At 39.6% G+C, this 21196-nt stretch overlaps 1 protein-coding gene across 5 annotated transcripts in view; it reads left to right on the plus strand.

Moving 5' to 3' along the window:
- Window positions 1-21196, plus strand: part of LOC141444646 (alpha-1,6-mannosyl-glycoprotein 2-beta-N-acetylglucosaminyltransferase-like) — an 85225-nt gene that overhangs the window by 11083 nt on the left and 52946 nt on the right. For 3 of the 5 annotated variants that reach the window (XM_074110218.1, XM_074110222.1, XM_074110219.1), the window contains exons 2-5: window positions 7778-8024; window positions 18751-18831; window positions 19841-19939; window positions 20954-21087. In XM_074110218.1, coding sequence (XP_073966319.1) covers window positions 7910-8024; window positions 18751-18831; window positions 19841-19939; window positions 20954-21087 — 429 coding nt within the window. In that variant the 5' untranslated portion in view covers window positions 7778-7909. Of the gene's footprint in view, window positions 1-7777; window positions 8025-10744; window positions 10782-18750; window positions 18832-19840; window positions 19940-20953; window positions 21088-21196 lie in introns of those variants that run through there. The other 2 variants (XM_074110221.1, XM_074110220.1) reach the window with 2 other exon arrangements.

Genomic DNA, 21196 nt, shown 5'->3' on the forward strand with positions numbered 1-21196 from the left:
TAAGGGCACTGGTAGTGACATCTTGGTGGTCCTGCCAGGATCGTCTCCGCAGGAGAGAACTCCTCAATGGTTAATAGTACTGACTTGAAATTTGGTACGGATATGCAGTTTAGATGACAGTGCAAGTACAGTCAACAAGAACTTTATACAGTAAAAAAAAGTTTGTATAAAAACGAAATTTTTAACAGAAACTTATTTAAAATGCATCGTCTAATGAGGTGTAACCATAGAAAAGGTTTGCAGCGCGTTTTTTTATTATGCATCGAGGTTGCGCGTCAATTCATCGCTGTTAAAATGGTAGGAAAGGTCACGCTGCCGCATGACTAAGCTGTCGACAATAGGATGGTATAATGGTACAGATCTAGTGAGATGTTTTTCCGTCGTGTTCTGTCGGATAAGTTCGTATTTGGGGGTTTTAAAATAAAAAGTGTACCTACCCTTTCTTATTTTTTAATTTTGAAAAAAATATGGTTTTTCCTACTCTGAATCAAGAGCACAATCGATTCCCATCGTTTAAAAAAATGTCTCCATTTTTCATACAAAATTTTATGATGTCACGCCCATACTGTGTATGATAAAAATGACGCATACCTGACATTTTTTTTGGGGATTTTTTTAAACTAAAGGAATCGATTGTGCTCTTGATTCTGAATAGGAAAAACCATATTTTTCCCAAAATTTCAAAAAAATAGAAAGGGTACATTTTTTTAAAAAACGCCCATTTATCTTTCTTTCTCAATTAATTGAGCCAATTGGCTTCAGTAAACTTCTGGATGAGGATAATCCGACCGATTTCAGCTATGGCGACCACTTCGAATCCTACGGGATATTATGAAACTGTCGGTTACGCGCCCGACCCGCTCTTGGCCCTTGGCCGCGTTTTAATCTACCTGTGCCGTCGCAGTCGGTCTATTGTAACGGAAACAAATAATTATTAGGTAACATTGCTTCTGTATATTTGTATATATTGTATTGTACTTATGTCACGCTATACTATTACGACCACAGTGTAAAACTACGGGATCTAAGTATAGTATAAATCTTCCCAGGTGAATTTTTCGCTTCGAGCCCTTAACTTTCAAACAAGGGCCATTGTCTCTATTATCACAAAGCCGCTTGCTACCGAGTTAGCACGTGCCACTACAACATTCATATTGAAAAACTGTTAATATTGAAAAAAAAAATACGAGTGCCGTATTGCCTCGGGGTGGTCTATCGTCCTACACTACCAAAACGTTATATCTAGAATATCAGTGACATTAAATTTGAACCTTAATACTATGAGGATACCGTTTGTTTTTCAATATGAATGTTGTAGTGGCACGTGCTAACCCGGTAGCTAGCGACTGCGATAATAGAGACACTGGCCTTTGTTTGAAAGATAAGGGCTCGAAGCGAAAAATTCACCTGGGAAGATTTATACTTTACAAATGACGTGCTAATTCAAACTCGTCCAAGCGTAGCGAGAAAAAAAAACTTATGTTGCCCATAAAAAATAACGTATAAGCGAGCACTTAGTTATTCTGTGGTTTAAGCGAGACGGTAGGTTCACTAATGTTTTGTAACCAACGCTTGGCAACCTGCGGGGCAACCTCGTTAGTCGAATTTCGTATCGTACCGTCCCTCTCACTCTCGTATTAAATAGCATTAGCGTAAGCGGGACGGCAAGATACGAAGTTCGAATTTTGCACTTCGTAGTATAGTAGTAGGGCCTGATTCATTTCGCAACTGTTTAATATTTCTGAAACTATAAATATTTCAGGACTTTTATAAAACTAAGCTAACCTAACCTAAAGGGTACTACACGATGGCTCTGAAATAAATCCTGAAATATTTACAGTTTTACAGCCTTATTCATAAAAAATCCTTAATTGAGGTTTGATCGGTCTGTTACTTAGCAGACTGATTAAGCTTGTTAGACGGTTGTCAAGAAGTATGATTCATAAACGCTTGCTAGCAGTCTGCTAGTTGTTGAGCTGCTGATAGACGGATTAGACGCGTTATGTTGGCCACCTTGACAAATCAAAGACAAAAAATGGCCTCATCGATAATTTAAAAAAAAATTGACAGCAGTGACAGCAAATTAGCAGGAAAAAAATAAAAAGCGAGCTGTTTGTTTTCCCGCCATTTCCGATCCTCATCCTAATTTTATTTTTTTCATATTTATTGTTAGTAAAGTAGTAAAGTAGCAGTAATAAGTACCTAATTTAAAAGATTTTTAAATACAAATTCCTGAAAATACATTTTCTTGTTTTTTTTTTAATCTGCGTAACTTCACCCTTCACTAAAAATATCTTCGGTATGGTTTTTTGCTCTTGTCAAAGTCAGCTGTTCAAACTTGTGGCGGCCATTTTGTGACTTAGCAGGGAGATAAAGGAGGGTCTACGGTCCTCTAACTTTAGCAGAGCCTTGATCGCCTGATTAGCGCTAACAGACGTTTATGAATCACGTTTTTTAGCATCGGGCCTTCAAGGAGCCTTCAAGGAGGCTCTAACTTTTTATGAATAAGGCTGTTAGAGTTTGCGAAATGACCAGATAACTCGGAGTATATGACCGTTGGAGCTAAAAAGTTTTCGACGTCCACCGAGCTGGACTGATGACCTGGTTACACAGATTACCCCCCTTAGATTAGATTAGGGGGTAATCCGTGCCTGGTTAAAGCCATGGTCGATGCAGGCTTCTTCCAACTGAAGCAACTGGAGGTCTATAAAAGAGGCCGATGTCCAGCAGTGGATGTCCTGGAAGCTATTATTATTATTATTATTTTTTATGTTAGAGAGGCCAGACAAACGAACTAGTGGGTCACCTGATGTTAAGTGATCACCACTGTCCATAGACAGCCGCAGCACTTTACGCGATGCCAGTGCGTTGTCGGCCCTAAAATGTCGCTATAGCAATCAAATTAAGATTGGTTTTTAGAGTCTTTTTGTATTTTTTATTTCAACTCCAAATTTTGTTACTTTTACGGTCATCCCGTAAAATCCATATCGATAATACAAACTGAAACATAGATGCACAGAAAAACTTACAATATTTTTAATTGGACAAGTACCCTGATTTTACCATTTACAAAGGTTTTGTTTTCCTTCCTTGAAATAATAATATGATTCAATACTTAAGTCTCACTCACTTTTAATTTCATTGTTTCCGTTAGTACCTATTTACCTGGGGAATAGGTTAGGAAAACTACCACTGGTTTGGAAAAACCTATGTTTAGAAGATCCCGGCAAGAAACTCAACGAGGTAATTATACAGGCTGATCAATCCAAAGGGGTTAGTAGGAAGAAGTCAGAAACCATGAGAGCGAAATCTGTTCTTAGGAACCATGGCTTTGATTTTAGATTAATTAAAAATGGCATTCAAATTTTTAACTATCATAGAGGTATATAACCGGGAATCGAACATGGTCAAACTCATTGAAAAACATTTTTGAATGCCATTTTTAATTAATCTAAAATCGACGGCATGGTTCCGAAGAACAGTTTTCGTTATCTTTCATAGTTTCTGACTTCTTCCTACTGACCTATTTGGATTCACCCTGTATTTATTTTAAAGCTGAGCTGCGCTTAAACATTTATAATCATTAATTTTATAATACGCCTTAGTTTTATGGGGCCGAAAGGTTCTCGAATGGAGACTGCGGGTCGGTAGCGCAGCGTAGGACGTCCACCAAGGAGATGGGCGGATAACCTGGCTAAAGCCGCGGGTTCACGGTGGATGCAGGCCGCTTACAACCGAAGCAACTGGAGGTCTATAGGGGAGGCCTATGTCCAACGGTGGACGTCCTACGGCTGAGATGATGATTATGACAATGAATTTTTTTTTTTTTGTATTTTTCAGTCAGGCTAAGCGATAAATCAAAGTAGGAGCACAGGGAAGCTTAACGCATTCACGACCACCGACGCATATATGCGTTTTTGGAACTTCCCCCCAGTGCAGCGGTCATAATTATTCATACATTTTGAACGCACATGTGCGTCGGTGGCACCTGTGGAAGTCAAGTGGCAGTGAATGCGTTAAAGTTCCATCTTACACACTAATATTTTAAACAAAATATTAATTCTGAATTCTGACCAGTTGTTTTTTTGACCAATGACTTTTTAGCCGAATTGCACACTAACTACATGCGTATTCTATTCAGTGATATTGACAGCTGGCGAAGACTAGTTATCTAGGTTACATTTGACACCTACTCGGTACGGAACTCCAAATTGATAACATATAGTACAGGATAAGCGAGTGAATAATCCCTGTGTCTGATAAGAATGGTGATATCGCCAACTTTAAAAAAAAATGAGAAAGTATGATGTTGACCCACTTGTTGATACAGATATACTATAGTTAGAATCAACTGGGGGGCTACAACGAAATTCTAAAATCGAAGTTCGTATCGTACCGTACACCGTCCCGCTCACTCTCGTATTGCGCTCAAAATACAATTTCAATTTCGCGAAATATTTCTTACGGTATAAATGTGTGAGTGTATGATAATATTTTGCAATAAATAATAATAAAAAATCGGCGAAGAGCGTGTCGGACACGCCCAGGATAGGGTTCCGTAGCCATTACGAAAAAATCAAGTAATATTTCTCTAAGGATTTCATATTGTGTACGGAATCTGCCAAGTTTAGGTTTGTTTTATGGTTTTCTGCCTTTTCGCAGACCAAACGAAACCATATCGAAAATACAAACTGAAACATGGATACACAGAAAAACCAGAAAAGGAGACCAGCGCTGGGAATAGAACCTAGGTCCTCAGCAATCCATGCTGCGTGCTATAACCCCTACCCGCTGGACAGGGTAGACACGAATTTTTCCTATGCATACATATCTCAGGTTGCTTATTTCTACTACGCTACTTAAGCAGCAGCACTAGCGACATCTGTTCCGCTCTCATCGAGAGAAGTCACATTCTTTCGGAACTAACCGCTCACACAGACAAGAGATGTCGCTACTAAGCAATCAAATTATGATTGTTTTTTTTGAGTCTTTAAAAAAACACCAAAAAAAAAGACGTATAATTTTTGTGGCAAAAACCTCGGCTTAACCCATATGGCTAAATATTTTAATAAGTTGGCGAGTGATCATTCGGCGAAATGAAATTCTGCGAAAAGTTCGTTGGGAACTAATATTCGGCGAAACAATTTTCTGCGAAAAATTAGAGAACCATGTTTTATACCTTAGGCTGCTATTTACCTACTCTTAGGGGCTGTTTCACCATCCATTGATTAGTGTTAACTGGCGTTTAGGTGTGACGCCGTCTCTATTTGTTTTGTTCGAATAGACGGAGACGGCATCACATTTAACCGTCGGTTAACGCTAACCAATGGATGGTGAAACAGCCCCTTAAACTACTAATAATACTCGAGCAATCTTAGCCGCTATTATTTTCCTTGTGAATTTGATATATTTACTACCATTCTGTTTTTTTTTTTAAATTTCCACCCAACAGTTTAGATTTTTGATTGAATTTTTGCTCACAAGTTTACGAACTCGACTGTACCATGGGTCGGACCGAGAGCCACTCCATCGTGATAGGATCGAACCTATCCAAACCAAGTATTAAGCGACAGGAAAGTGATAACGGTTGAAATGGTCGTTTACCCATCTGCCGTTTAGATAGTTTTTATTTTTAACCGCTAACCGGTTAGCGTTTACAGTTAAAATGCAAATGGCTAATGGCAATAAAGGCATAGGCTTCTAGTGCGGTCGTAAAGATAAGATACATTAGTGTGGCACTCATTACTCGATAAAACGGGCCAAGTGCGAGCCGGGCTCGCGCACGAAGGGTTCCGTACAACATTATTATTATTATCTATACAACATTAGACATTAGCAAAAAAAACAAGTTTGGTGCATGGGAGCCCCGCTTAAGTTTTAATTTTAATTTAATTATTTATTTTTAAAGTGATTCATCATCCCAGCCTATACACGTCCCACTGCTGGGCACAGGCCTCCTCTCGGAATGAGAGGGCTTGGCCCGTAGTTCCCACGCGGGCCCAGTGCGGATTGGGAACTTCACGCACACCATTGAATTGCTTCGCAGGTTTGTGCAGGTTTCCTCGCGATGTTTTCCTTCACCGTAAAGCTCGTGGTAAATTTCAAATGTAATTTCGCACATGAATTCCGAAATACTCTGAGGTGCGAGCCGGGATTTGAACCCACGATTCTCTGCTTGAGAGGCCATAGGTCAAACCACTCGGCCACCACGGCTTGTTAAAGTGATTATACAACTAAATTTTCTGTGAATATTTCAATCGTCTACTTCTTGTCGTTATTAAAATCAAGAAAAAAAAACAGCAAAACAATCACGTTTGTTTGTTGTATGATATGAGGGCCCTCTTTAATATTTATTTTATTTAAAAAAAAAAACTTTATGGTCAACCGATGTATACGAACTAGCATGTAGTGTGAATATCGTTAAAAAACACTGACCTGGTAATATTAAACTATGTATTACTGTTACAGTTATAACGGATGTCGGTAATTTCTAGTTCCCACATCGCGAATTACATCCATTTGGATAATTGGAAGCATTCTGTGGTTAATTCATGATGGCGTCACGTGTCAGTGGTTAACAATAATAACATTAATGTTTATTAAAATAGGTAAGTAGATGTGTTGCCAGGGTGTAGAAAGAAACTAAAGTATCTGTAGACCCGTCTTTACACTACAAAAAAAAACAATGAGATCAAATAAAAAAACCGCATTGAAATCGGTCCACCCGTTTAAGAGCTATGGTGCCACACACAGACACACATAGCGGTCAAACTTATAACGCCCCTCTTTTTGCGTCGGGGGTTAAAAATAACGGCCACGAGAGTTTCAGCGGTAAAATGAAATTAAATAGTACATTGTACAACAAGAGCATAAAACGAGCCATTTTATCCAAGGCGTTCATATAGCCACCCGAGCCGGTACGACGAGGGTGGATAGACGTACAGGCGAAAATGGGTTTAATGCTCGAGTTTTACATTCTGCTTTTCACTTAGATTGCGAGGAAATGAAATAGCAATACAGGAAACAATTGTTCACTTTCTAATATACCTTTTATTTTGCATGCATTATTTTAGTTTTAGTCATAAATTTTGATTGATTTCATGGTTTTTTAGTTTTAAGTATGTGTAAGTTAAAAATTATAATAAAAATAGAAACTTTTTTGTTTATGGCCGTTTAAACTTGATTGCCTTGGTCTTAGACGAAAAATTTACTTTATGCACTAGACTAGAGCATAAAAAGTCATTTTATGTCGCCTAGATCCAGCATTAACACGAACTTTACGAGCATGAGAAGTGAAAAATATATTTACGGTTTATCTGAATACATCTCCCCCAGTGGCGGATTTATGTTTTTTATGAGTGTAGGCCACTTTATTTCCGCCGCCCTGTGTAACTTTCTAAAATAATATTTTTTTGAAATCTGCCGCCCCTAGGCCGCGGCCTATACGGCCTATTGACAAATCCAGGACTGATCTCCCCACATTAATCGTCGCGGAATCTGCTTGAGCCGGTCAAAAAAATGTCCACGCAATAAGAGCGGAAAAGACGTTGATCGGCTCGGCTCGGGCCGGCCTAACAGAGTCGAGCCGATCGACGTCGTTTTCGAATTTAACTTCTGGATGTTGAAATAAGTCCAATAAATATGTAAAATTTTTTTTTTCCAACGGATTTACCCAAATTAAACATAGATGGTGAAACCTAGACACTTTGAAAATCTTCGCCCGAAATGCCATTTTTTAATCGACTTCAAAACTAAACTCCACGTTCTATTGTTTCAGAAAAAATAAAAATGGCGTACACCAGCGCCATCTGTAATCAAGTTCCGGAACTATAACGCCAAACCGCTTCGCACGACACCTAGCGATGCAATAGAGCGCGGGTTTGACAACGCCATCTAGCGATGAAGTACGATGCCTCGAATAAGATATGCTTCTTTTCTACGGGTGATCGTCATCCTAGGGCTGTTTTGCATATGGTTGCAAATCATGCTGTCTGCGAGCAGCGGAGGCTTGGAGAGAGATGCAGGTACGTTGTATTTAGTTGAGGTTAGAAATAGATAATGGTATTGCCAACTGTCATAAAGCTGAGCATACGCATGCCAAAAATGATGCAAGCAAATACGAGTATGTGTTTGGTTGGGTTTAATTCATGGTTTAATGCGAGTTTTCCTTGATTGAACATCGATTTCAGTCTGCCGACATTATTGTTGTCCGGTCAAAGGTAAGCATCCACTGATCCGCATCGTACGGATCGCACATTTCTTTTTTTTTCTTTTTTTTTATTCGGCTGGATGGAAAACAAACAAGTGGGTTTCCTGATGGTAAGAGATCACCACCACCCATAAACATCTGCAACACCAGGGGTATTGCAGATGCGTTGCCAACCTAGAGGCCTAAGATGGGATAACTCACGTGCCAGTAATTTCACCGGCTGTCTTACTCTCCACGCCGAAACACAACAGTGCAAGCACTGCTGCTTCACGGCAGGATTAGCGAGCAAGATGGTGGTAGCAATCCGGGCGGACCTTGCACAAGGTCCTACCACCTGCAAAACAACAAATACAAAGCAACAAATCCGATACGTCCGAAGCGTACAATGCGAATCAGTGGACGATAACCTTTAAATGAAGAGCCTAGCATGTACGGTCAAGGACTTAAATTCATGAGCCACCATGGAACCTTTTCAAAGGAAAAGTCTCTTCTTCTCTTTTAAAATATGGCTTTTCTGTCCTAATTAAGACAATTTCGCCAGTGTCAAAGTAAACTCTCTTTGAGAGGGACGTTGTACGGTGATTGTAGTTTTTGCAACTTGATAGTAAAATTCCAGAAACCACGCGGAGACAACTTGCGCATTAAAAAATGTCAGACACGAGAGCAATATAGAATTTTGTGATCACTGTTCACTTTTAAGGTTAATCGCCGCATAAAACACTATCAAAATTATACTTCAACTAGCCAAAGAAACAGAAATAGCAAAATTAGATATCGTCTACATCCGCCATGTTCGAATGCTACAAATCCAAAGGAGAAGTCATTAAGATTTCCCTTGTTAATGCGATGTCACTATGACGTTTACTGTGAAATGGTTCCATGGTGGCTCATGGATTAAAGTCCTTGGCCGTTTAGTACAGCATGTTTATAGATATGGTCATCATGTGTGATGATCTACGTGCGTGCTGTTCCATTGGTTCAGAGCGGGAACATTCAGAATCGACCAATCACAAGTAGCAGGGACAATAAAAAGTTTGGCGTCAAAAAATACCTCAAAGCTACATTTAACACCATACGCCAGGGGTGTACTCCAAAATTCCAAGTTCATATCATACCGTCCCTCTCGTTCTCCTATTAAATGAATAGCACGATTGGTCGGATTCTGCATGTATTTCGTTCTGAAAGCGCATAATGGTAGCCACTACTTAACGGCGGGGCAGCGAGTTTTGTATTTATTACACAACACATTGTGCATAAAACATGAAATCAACAGATATACTTATGTTATTTGCGTGTTCATGGGCGGTAGTGATTGCTTTCCATCATGTGATTCACCTGCTCGTTTGCCCTCATTATCTGCTCACATCTCTTTCTCTTGTTCGTATGCCACATGTATAAAGGCATATAAACGTTCAAAAACATACATTCAACGTTCCATTCATTCATAAAGGGATTTATGCCTTATTAAACGAAAGTAGGCACTACAATAAAAAGATACTACACACACAATAAAAATCTACACACGTCTGTTTTACTTTTTGTAGACGCCAACCCTAGTGCTCCCATAGTAAAAGAGAACAAGTATGCACACTCCGACCCTTTAGGAGACTTAACTGCCTACTCCGGCGCGGACGCTTAGGGTTGTCGATGTCTATTTTAGTTTAATTAATTACCTACCGGCAAATAATTTTAGTATGAAAGTTAACTTAAAATTGTCTAATATCTGTGTCTAGAGAAACAAGATTGTCGCTCTATTATTATTATTATAGTACATTTAAAAATATTATTTATAAATTCGCCGAAGTGGTGATGGCGACTGTGTACATAACATACTACTCATGTTTCCTACACATAATTATATTTATTATTTTTTATGTGTCTTTGCACGAAACTATCACACTACACTTATATACTACTAATTTACAACTATAACTAATACAAAAAATACGTAAGTACGAGTACGCGAACGTAAAAGGTGACCATCTCGCGCGAAAATCGAAACGTACGGCACCGACGGCAGCGCAGCCTTGACTAAAGAAAACTTAATCCTCCTTAAATTATTAGTGTGTGCGTGCGGCGGGTGCGTGCGTACCGGCGCCAACCGGCGCGCACACATTTAAGCCGCGCGATGTACTTTTGTTCGTAGTGAACCTACTTTGTTCTCTTTTACTATGGTGCTCCGCCCAGCCGTAGGTATAAATTTCAAGAATACGGCTGAGTCAATCTACTGCCTATTACTTGTATTGTGGTCCCGCTGAAGCTCATATTAATACGAGAGAGCCCTTCAATAAAACCCTTGGGTCCCACTGAAAAAACAGCGTTGTGGCTTGCCGCAACAATCGCAACATTATGCTGAGTGGGCCCCAATTCTCTCTCTCCCCTCCCTCTCCCCCCCTCTCTCTCTCTCTCTCTCTCTCTCTCTCTCTCTCAATAAGCGCTAGCATCGCCGCCGTTGGGCAAATAGTGCAATGTTAACAAATTAACACATTTTTATTAATTTCAGGATATTATTTTTACAAGCGTAGCCGCTTTAAACTAAAAGGCATGCTAATGCATGAAGATAGCAGTACAGGTTACATTTTATTTTAATTCTTTGTTTTTTTTTGGGCTTTAAAACTACGTTGACATGGCTTAATTTACCTCAAAACGTCAAGATAGTGGTGTTTTAGATATTTACTTTTATATTTATGAATTTTAAATAATTGTAATGGTATCTAAACTTTCACCCCTTGTTTCCACCCTTTAATTTATAATTTCGTTGAATTCATAACCTTACTATTAGGTTTTGTGTTCCTTGCTTCAATCTTACTAAAATTCCATATATAACCGTGAATCCCCTTCTTAACCCCCTTAAGAGAATCAACGTTCAAAATTAGTAATCAATATTTTTATTAATTACCGACGCTGTAACTTTAAAGCTAACGACCCCTTGTTCATACTTTTACCCTATATTTCACCCTCATAGGGGTTGATTTTACAAAGTTTCGTTTTTCTTATTTTCAAATTATGGAAGTTTTATACAAACGTCATGAAAATATCATGAAGAAAACATGCAAAATTCTAGCTCTCTAGGGCAAAGGGTGCGGGCTGGGCGTTGATGTTTTATGGTCTCCGTCTCCATACATGTATCGACGCGAAATCGGCTTAATTAAGCCAAACAAAAAAACTGTATGACAACGTAGTGCCCTTAGTGTAAGTTTTCGGTTACGATCGCGGTCAATTTGTATGGAAACACGAACATCGCAAACGTTCCGCTAGAGGCGCTGTTCGTGTTTCCATACAAATTGAGATTTAAACGCGAACGCGATCGAGACGTATTTTGTAACCGAAAACTTACACTAAGGGTACAGAGCGAAAAAGACGTTCGACTGAACCGAACCGATCAACGTCTTTTTCGCTCTGAATAACGTTGGCATAGTTTTTATTTTGGTCGGCTTAAGCCGGCTCAGCTAGTGAGTTAGTCAGTTAGGACTCTTCCTTTTAGATGAATTTTGCCATGTTAACGTCGTGTAGTGTCTACAGTTGATTATATTTATTAATGTTTGTTATTTTTTGGTATTTTCTTAGTTGCATCGTGCTCTTCGTTATTTTGGATCACCATTCTATTATTATTTTTAGTTCAATGAGGGCTATCGTTTTTTGTCTCCCTAGATGGCGCACTGTTGCGTGAGGTTTTTAAGTATGGCTTTCAAAGTCTGTTATTACGGGCGTGAAAACAAATTTTAGATTAAAATCATATTTAATACACCTTAAAACCGTACCATAAAAATATCGAGCATGCCACAGTGTTCCATAGTCCCCGTTTTGTTCGGAAAAATGGGAGGACAAAGGTTTCCGAAAGACAAAACTGTCTCAAAACACAGACATTCATTGCCCCGGAACGCATATTTGCCATAATTAATTTCAGATATTGCAAAATATTCACAAAATTATTCTAATTATAAATAAACCCGCGTAGCTCACCCAAAAACTATGAGATTTGACATTTCGGAGACCTCACGCTACACTAGCGCCTCTAGTGGCTAATTCATACGCGATAGCCCTCATTAAGTTTAATTTAGTTAGATGGAGGCTATGAACTTGAGTTTAATTCCACTATTATTACTGGACACCAACAGACCTAGTCCTAAACTAAACATTACTTCTACTATGAATACGACAACGGAAAAACATACTTAAATACTAGTAGGTAACATATTGTCTTAGACACGAACATTTGTACACACGAAACATTCATTCCGGGTCTCAAGCTTCGTAGTAAGGGTCTCTGACCATTAGGCTATTTAATCCTAGTTTTTGTTAAAAAAATAAAATAATAATACAATAATTAAAACAATGATTTTTGATTGTCATCTTACTTAAGTACGTATAAACCAAATTTCAAGTCAATCTGAGCACTGAAAGTAGGTTAGATTTCATTTGACCTGTACAATACGGCACGAATTTTCTTGCAAGTCGAAACTCGGTTTTAAGCCGAGTTTAGATTTGCAAGAAAAATCGTGCAAGTTACATTGCGAGGCCGTAAAGCCAACGAGTTTGTAGTGGTCAATCGAGCGCCGCAACGACAATGCAACTTGCACGATTGTTCTTGCAAGTCTAAGGCAGTTGTCTCACCGCCAGCGAGGAAACGATTGGCTATCGACTATTTTCTCGCTCAATAAACGAACAAAAGATATAAGATCCTGTGTGAGTAAAAGAGACATATATTAATAGTTGATCGCTGGCTGTTCACACTGTCGGCGAGAACTCGCTCTTACATCTTTTGTCGCAGCGACAAGAGCTATAAAACTCGCTGACCTATAGATACTCGCTCAGCGATGTCAGCTTGGCGGCCGCCCCGCACGAGTAATCGCCCGTCGCACTCGAACACTCGCTTATAGCCAGCGACAAAACTGCACTCGCTTCTCGCTGCTCACCCACTCGTTTCTAGTTACTCGCTCTACTCGCTTCTCGCTCATCGTCGGCGGTGGGACAAGTGCCTAAACTCGGCTTTGCGCTCTTGATGTTGCCTATCGCATCCGCCATCTCTTTCTACCCTTACACCGTGTGACAGAAAGAAGTGTTGAAAACTATTGTGATTCAAAAACAAACAAATAATATATACAATAATTAACGGAGATAAATAAAAAAAGAACTAAAACTAGGTAACTTACTCTTATCCTAAAAATCTATAGTTACAAATATCACTCAAGTCGCTGCCATTGGGCAGGGTGCCCATAAGGCTGGCCTGCGTTTCCTCGTTGTATGGCAATGCCAATACGTTGACCGAGGAAAGAGCCAGCCCTATGGTCGCCAGTGGAACGGGCAAGCTTCTTTTTTAAAAATTTAAACAGTGTTTAGGCACTTGTCCCACCGCCGACGATGAGCGAGAAGCGAGTAGAGCGAGTAACTAGAAACGAGTGGGCGAGCAGCGAGAAGCGAGTGTAGTTTTGTCGCTCGGCTGTAAGCGAGTGTTCGAGTGCGACGGGCGATTACTCGCTCCACTCGCCTCGCTCGAGCGGGGCGGCCGCCAAACTGACATCGCTGAGCGAGTATCTATAGCTCAGCGAGTTTTATAGCTCTTGTCGCTGCGACAAAAGATGTAAGAGCGAGTTCTCGCCGACAGTGTGAACAGCCAGCGATCAACTATTAATATATGTGTCTCTTTTACTCACACAGGATCTTATATCTTTTGTTCGTTTCTTGAGCGAGAAAATAGTCGATAGCCTATCGTTACCTCGCTGGCGGTGAGACAACTGCCTTAGAAAAATCGTGCAAGTTACATTGCGCGGCCGTAAAGCCAACGAGTTTGTAGTGGTCACTCGAGCGCCGCAATGTTAATGCAACTTGAACGATTGTTCTTGCAAGTCTAAACTCGGCTTTGCGCTCTTGATGTTGCCGATCGCATCCGCCATCTCTTTCTACCCTTACACCGTGTGACAGAAAGAAGTGTTGAAAACTATTGTGATTCAAAAACAAACAAATAATATATACAATAATTAACGGAGATAAATAAAAATAGAACTAAAACTAGGTAACTTACTCTTATCCTAAAAATCTATAGTTACAAATATCACTCAAGTCGCTGCCATTGGGCAGGGTGCCCATAAGGCTGGCCTGCGTTTCCTCGTTGTATGGCAATGCCAATACGTTGACCGAGGAAAGAGCCAGCCCTATGGTCGCCAGTGGAACGGGCAAGCTTCTTTTTTAAAAATTTAAACAGTGTTTAGGCACTTGTCCCACCGCCGACGATGAGCGAGAAGCGAGTCCGACGATGAGCGAGAAGCGAGTAGAGCGAGTAACTAGAAACGAGTGGGCGAGCAGCGAGAAGCGAGTGTAGTTTTGTCGCTCGGCTGTAAGCGAGTGTTCGTGTGCTACGGGCGATTACTCGCTCCACTCGACTCGCTCGTGCAGGGCGGCCGTCAAGCTGACATCGCTGAGCGAGTATCTATAGCTCAGCGAGTTTTATAGCTCTTGTCGCTGCGACAAAAGATGTAAGAGCGAGTTCTCGCCGACAGTGTGAACAGCCAGCGATCAACTATTAATATATGTGTCTCTTTTACTCACACAGGATCTTATATCTTTTGTTCGTTTCTTGAGCGAGAAAATAGTCGATAGCCAATCGTTTCCTCGCCGGCGGTGAGACAAGTGCCTAATGCTTCCCGACCCCACGGACCAAGCGTTTCAACAGCAAAGGCCGCAAATATGAAATTGTTTGCCAGATCCTCATATTTACGGCATTCTGCTGTTTCGGCCGCTGCAGTCGCCGCACCAGCCTTCAATGATGTCTTAGCAAGATGTCTCTTTTGTGATTCAAGTGTGTAAACTAACAATATGGCCTCTGATGCCCATAAATATTCATGTGACTTTGTTCCAACGGGGAACATGGTGTTATAATGGTGATTAACATAGCAGTCACGTATTGACAACTGTCAGTGATGCCTTGACGAATCCCTCTACATACCGGGTGGTACAGCAGGTGAACTTTATTAATGGAAGTGGTGGGGTCGGGAGGTGGTAGGCGAGTATTCAGTACGTTTTTAACACCCGACGCTAAAAGAGGGGTGTTATAAGTTTGACCACTAAGTGTGTCTGTGTGTGTCTCTGTCTGTGGCACCTTAGGTCTTAACCGATTAGAATGCGGTTTTTTTTATTTGAAACCAGGTTTTCTAGCGATGGTTCTTAGACATGTTTCATCAAAATCGGTTTAGCCGTTTTTGAGATATTGTACTTGGAAGTGACAAAGTCGGGGGTTTTCCAACTTTTCGTTAGTTAGGTTATTTTGTTGGCTTTGTCCATCGGAGGACAATTTTGCCAGTGTCTATGGGTCTGTCGTTGTAAGGTGGAAACTTCTAGAAAACAAAATGTGAGAGGTAATGGTGGATGAACGATGACAGAGCGAATCGACATGGGTATATAGGGTAATACACTTATCTCGATCACGAAAAAACAATTTGGATAAACAATAAAGGATTAAAATCAAAAGACAAGAAAAAAGAAAAGAAAAGAGTTCCTCTTACTTTAAGATTGTGAAATAACCTAATCAATATAGAAAAGTTGAGACCCCGATATTGTCTCGACCTTTCTTCTCTCTTTCTTTTTTTTTGTTGACCTTTTTGTAAAATAAAGAGTATACTTAAACAAAAATTGGTATTTCAATCAAAGTCCATGTTCAAGACTCGAGACCATGCATTTTTCATATTTTCCTAACTTCTGCTTCAACCAAGATCAAACTCGGGACCTCTATCTAGTCAAGTCCTCCAACCGCTATATTATCAGTCGAATGAATAAGATTAAGAAGCAGAAAAAACCGGCCAAGAGCGTGTCGGACACGCCCAAAATAGGGTTCCGTAGCCATTACGAAAAAATAAGTCATATTTTCCTAAGGATTTCGTATTTTATACGGAATCTTCCAAGTTTAGGTATATTTTATACCTAAGGCTGCTATTTACTCTTAAACTACTTACTAATAATTCTCAAGCCAACTTAGCCGTTATAGTTTTCCTTGAAAGTTTGATATACTTACTTACTACCATTCTGAATTTTTTCAAAATTTTCCACCCGCCGGTTTAGATTTTAGAGGGGGAGGGGGACGCTCGATTTTAATGAAAATTTGCACTTTAAAGTTGAATATTACTGAATCGGAAAATCGTTTTTGCAACCCCCTAATGGTTTTAAAACGAACGAACGATACCCCACACTACAAGGTTGGATGAGAAAAAAAAAGTCACCCCCACTTTACGTCTATGGGAGGTACACTAAAAAAAATTCTTTTTGAAATTTTTATTGTACCATTTTGTCGGCATAGTTTACATACATATTCGTGCAAAATAGTCCCTGAGCATAGCCGCGGACGGACGGACGGACAGACATGGCGAAACTATAAGGGTCCCGTTTTTGCCATTTTGGCTCCGGAACCCTAAAAGCGACAAGATGGCCGCTTCAAGCGATCGGAATGTGTTAATTTTTCTTTATTGAAATGCATACGTCAAGGTCCACACGTGTCACCCAAGAGCGTGTCGCAAGAGCATAACAAAATCAATTCAATACAGATGCTAACCAACACTAAGTCACACAAAAACATGTGATCTCTTACATAATATTTAGGTATATGTAGCTAGCGAGCAAGTGATTCACAAGAAGTACAGAGTTGCTGGTAATTCGACTTTGAAAGGGTAACCAGAGCTTATTTTCAATGTTTGCAGCCCAGTCAACCAGGGGTTGAAAAGTCGAAATACTTTTTGAGTTATGCGGGTTTCAAGTTTTTTTTTTCGACCCAAAAAAATACATGCAATTGTAAAAAAGTATTAAGTATTAGTAAGCATTAGGACAGTCAATTTTATCACTTGGTATAGCTTAGCACTTTTCGGATTTTTTAGCTCACTCGCTCGGCAAAAAGATCGATTGAGAATGAGCCAATGAGTGAATGATGAAAAGAAACGAAAGGTTGCGCACGGCAAACAAGCCTTGTGACACATTTCGCGCACCTCTAATAATCTTTAACCAAAGGCTTGTCTAATGCGCTGAAGTTCGCAACCACATTCAACATCTCTTTCTACTCTCGTGTTATTCTGTGAGAGAAAGAAGTGGCCAAAACGGTTGTGATTCCATGTATGTTAGACAATAAAGCCTCAGGTGTGTGTGTTTTTCTTGAAAAAAAATCCGTCAAACCATTTAAGAAAAAAAAACATTGTAAACAATCAGCATATCGTCCCGCTGGCCTTGTGAACTATGCTAATCTTTCTTTGGGAGCAGATCATCAAATCATACTTTGAATCCTACTAATATTATAAATGTGAAAGTTTGTGAGTGAGTGAGTGAGTATGTTAGTTACTTCTTCACGCTGGAACGGCTGACAGATTTGGATGAAATTTGGCGAAAAGTTAGTTAATAACCTGTATTAAAACATAGGATACTCTTTATCCCGATATTCCCGCGGGATAGGGATAAAATATCTAAATAACAACCGCTGGGCTTAGAGTCATGAAATTTGGTATGTAGATAGCTGGACGTCTGGAATAACACATAGGCTACTTTTTATCCCGATATTCCCACGGTATAGGGGTAAAATCTCGAAATAACAACCGCGGGCTTAGAGTCATGAAATTTGGCATAGGTGTTTTAATTTAACGTCAATGAAAACCACGATGTAATTTTAATAAAATCCCGGAATTTCAATTCAACTGTATCTAATGATTTACGCGTGCGAAGCCGCGGGTAAACGCTAGTGTATACATAAAACAAAATGAAACCGACACAACTTTCAGACTCCGAAAAATACAGACATTAGCAACGTTTCCATCAGAGATGTGCGAGGACGTGTCGCGAGGAATGTGTTTGTCGTGGACCAATAGAAACGCTTCATTTACTTTGCCTCGCTCAGCACAGCTCTAGTGGAAACAGCTGAGCGGAGCGGCAATAGTTAAGTGAAGCGTTTCTATTGGTGCATGAAAAATACATACATCGCAACACATCCTTGCAGGATCTCTGGTGTAATTCCTGGGACGTACCTACGTATAAACCGAATCCACAATTTTAATTTTCTTTTGTCATTGTGGAATTTATTGTCTCTATACATTTTAAAGAAAGAAAGAAAGAAAATATTTAATTGCTAACAGTACAAACAAGATAAACACAAAATAATTACAAGACAACAATAAAAACAATACAAGATAAAATAGTACAATACAGCACAGATTATATAAAAAGAGTATTAAAAAAATAGGAATATAACTCATTTTCATGCACCCTGCATGGGTCTATTTCTGCTTAATTTCCGTAGTTAGCAACTATGTATATCATATTATTTAAAACCATTGGTTTCCCCACATCTATAAAAGCAGAAATAGGCTTAAGCCGATCAAAAAAAAAGGTTATATGTCGGCTGTTCGGCCGAGCCGACGTCTTTTTCGTTCTGATTGCGTGAACGTAAAGTTTTTTTGATCGGCTTAAGCGGATTATGCGATTTCTGTGGTGATATGTGGGGATGCTCTTTACCCACGCCGGCTAACATGCTTAGGGATTCTATGATTAATACCACTAATTTTCCTACTAATTTTCAGATCCCACTAATATCGAAGTAGAAACCTTAGGAACATTAGAAACTATAGAAGAGTTGAAAAGGGAATTAGTTGCTGATGAAGGTTTTATTTCTTTTTGTTTTCGTTTCTGTTATTGTTTGTTTAGTCTATGGTTTTGGTATCTCGATCAAATACGCTGCGAGTCGGAGGCGAACAGAATGCGAATAATCGTTTTAATGGAAATCCGCCTTTTGCTCTCTTCCCTTAATCTTGATGATCTATGTAATGTGGATTTGAACTAATATGATTAGTTTACTCTGTACGTCTCCCCTCCACTTCATTTGGTGTAGTTTCGTCGCTAAAACCCACTTAACTTGAATAAATCAAATCTAGATACAGGCCTTATACGTAGTTCTAAATTCGAACTTCGTATCGTGTCGTTCTACTCACACTAATGGTATTTTAATACGTGAGTGATCGAGACGGTACGATATCGTTGATTTTAGAATTTCGAAGTATCCCCACAGTAGTTACCTAAACCTGGTAAACTTGACAGCTCGTGGGATATTATATTACTAAGGTGAGCTCAACACTAAATCTAGATTTAATTTTTCCAGCAAGTGGCCCTAAGTGTATAAGTAGAGGTGACGGTAATCATGGATCTGCTGAAATGCTGCTAAACATTAGTTTATTAACCAGAATCTATAAATTCAAAATATCTCAAGTCAAGATGTATAATCGTTCAATGCTATGAGCAGTCAAAGTCGAAAATATCTTAAATTCAATTGAAGTGTCATCATTATTCACTATAGGTAAAAGTGGGGACGTATCTGAATATCGAAAATTAATATATCTAATGTTAAAATATTGAAAGTAGGTTAGGTTAGGTTCGATATTTTGACCGTCGATTTTTAACTATCGATATTTGAATTTCCGATATTCAGATACGTGCCCATAAAAGTTTAATGTCTAAGGACCGCCGAGCGTAGGTATGAAAAGTGAAGTACATACATGAGATTGACTTCTGAACTATCTGTTTTGTGATTACAGTGTTAACATCATAGGAATGTGACGTGCCATCGCTTGACTAGCCACCGCAGTGTTTGTGCTGACCCTGACTTTATGGTTCCAGAGGAGCTGATGAATGCGAACGAGACCTCAGAACAAGTCCTGGCGCTGGTGCCCCAGGAGCTACACAAGTACCTGACCGTCCATCCACGGAATAACAGTGGTGAGTAAAGTTGTACTACCCTCAAGCCACGTATCGAAGTCAAAGATATCTTTACATTTTACTATATTGTCGATGTCACTTCGTATTTGTATTTTTGTTTAAAACTGTCAGAATGCATACAGTGACTAGACTATACCTTCCACCGCCTAACTTTGCCTAAAAGTTCATTGCCACGACTAGTACAGTCACCAGCAACAATATCTGACACCACAAGCGTGCATAAATATCTGATACGACTCTATTTCTAGGGCCGGAAGGACGTGTCAGATATTTTTGCACGCTCCACTGTGGCAGATATTAATGCTGGTGACTGTACCACAAAAACTATAAAGGTATAATTCCAATAATTGAATAGGCACTATACCGTTAAGCGATTCGAACACAATCCGGGAGTAACGTAAAGACGTCGCATAAAAAATGTATCTCAAAAATGCGTCAAAACTGAGTATTAAGTAATGAACTTTTAGGCAGATTTATGTGGCGCGTGGTATAGGTACTAAAGTGTAAAGATATCTTTTACCTCTACTGTACAGGGTGAGATGTAAATTGTGATACTGAATTAGTGTTTCAAGCTCACTTCTACTAGCCTAAACATTAACACTAAACGCCGTAGAGTCCCCAAAAAACCTGGTAACCAGTGGTGGTGGCTGTGGTACCTAACTAGGTGGTGCGTGCAGAAATATCCACCAATAATCCTTTTTCTTTCTGCTCACCTCAAACAGCGCTGGTAGCTGTCATTATAGTCTCCCCATGTATATCGGGTTTAAGCCGATCAAAAAAACCTAAAGGTTTGACATAAAACTATGAAAGCGGAATCGGCTTAAGCCGATCAAAAAAAACTTTATGCCGGCTTTTTAGCTTGGGCTGTTCGGCCAAGCCGACGTCTTTATCGCTCTTATTAATTACGTGAATATACATTTTTTTTGATCGACTTCAGCCGACTCAGCGTCGATACTTCGATAGATGTGGGGAAACTCTCTTTCTGTTGGCTAATAAATTATTCTACCTCCACAGCAAACTCGACAGACCTACCAAAGAACATTACTGAAATTCGGCGCTCTATCAAGCGGTACAATGACGCACAAACTATCTACAACGAGGACATCTTCGGCCCTGTACAGAACGATACGATCATCATAGCTATACAGGTCAGTGGTGCCTCCATTCTTCAAAAAGTATTCATCCTTTAATTATGTCAGAGGTCTCTCCATTTTTCTAAGTTAAAAGAACTGTCGACATTCTCATTTCAAAGTTCAA

This window comes from Choristoneura fumiferana, chromosome 30 (assembly GCF_025370935.1).
Source record: "Choristoneura fumiferana chromosome 30, NRCan_CFum_1, whole genome shotgun sequence".
Taxonomy (NCBI): domain Eukaryota; kingdom Metazoa; phylum Arthropoda; class Insecta; order Lepidoptera; family Tortricidae; genus Choristoneura; species Choristoneura fumiferana.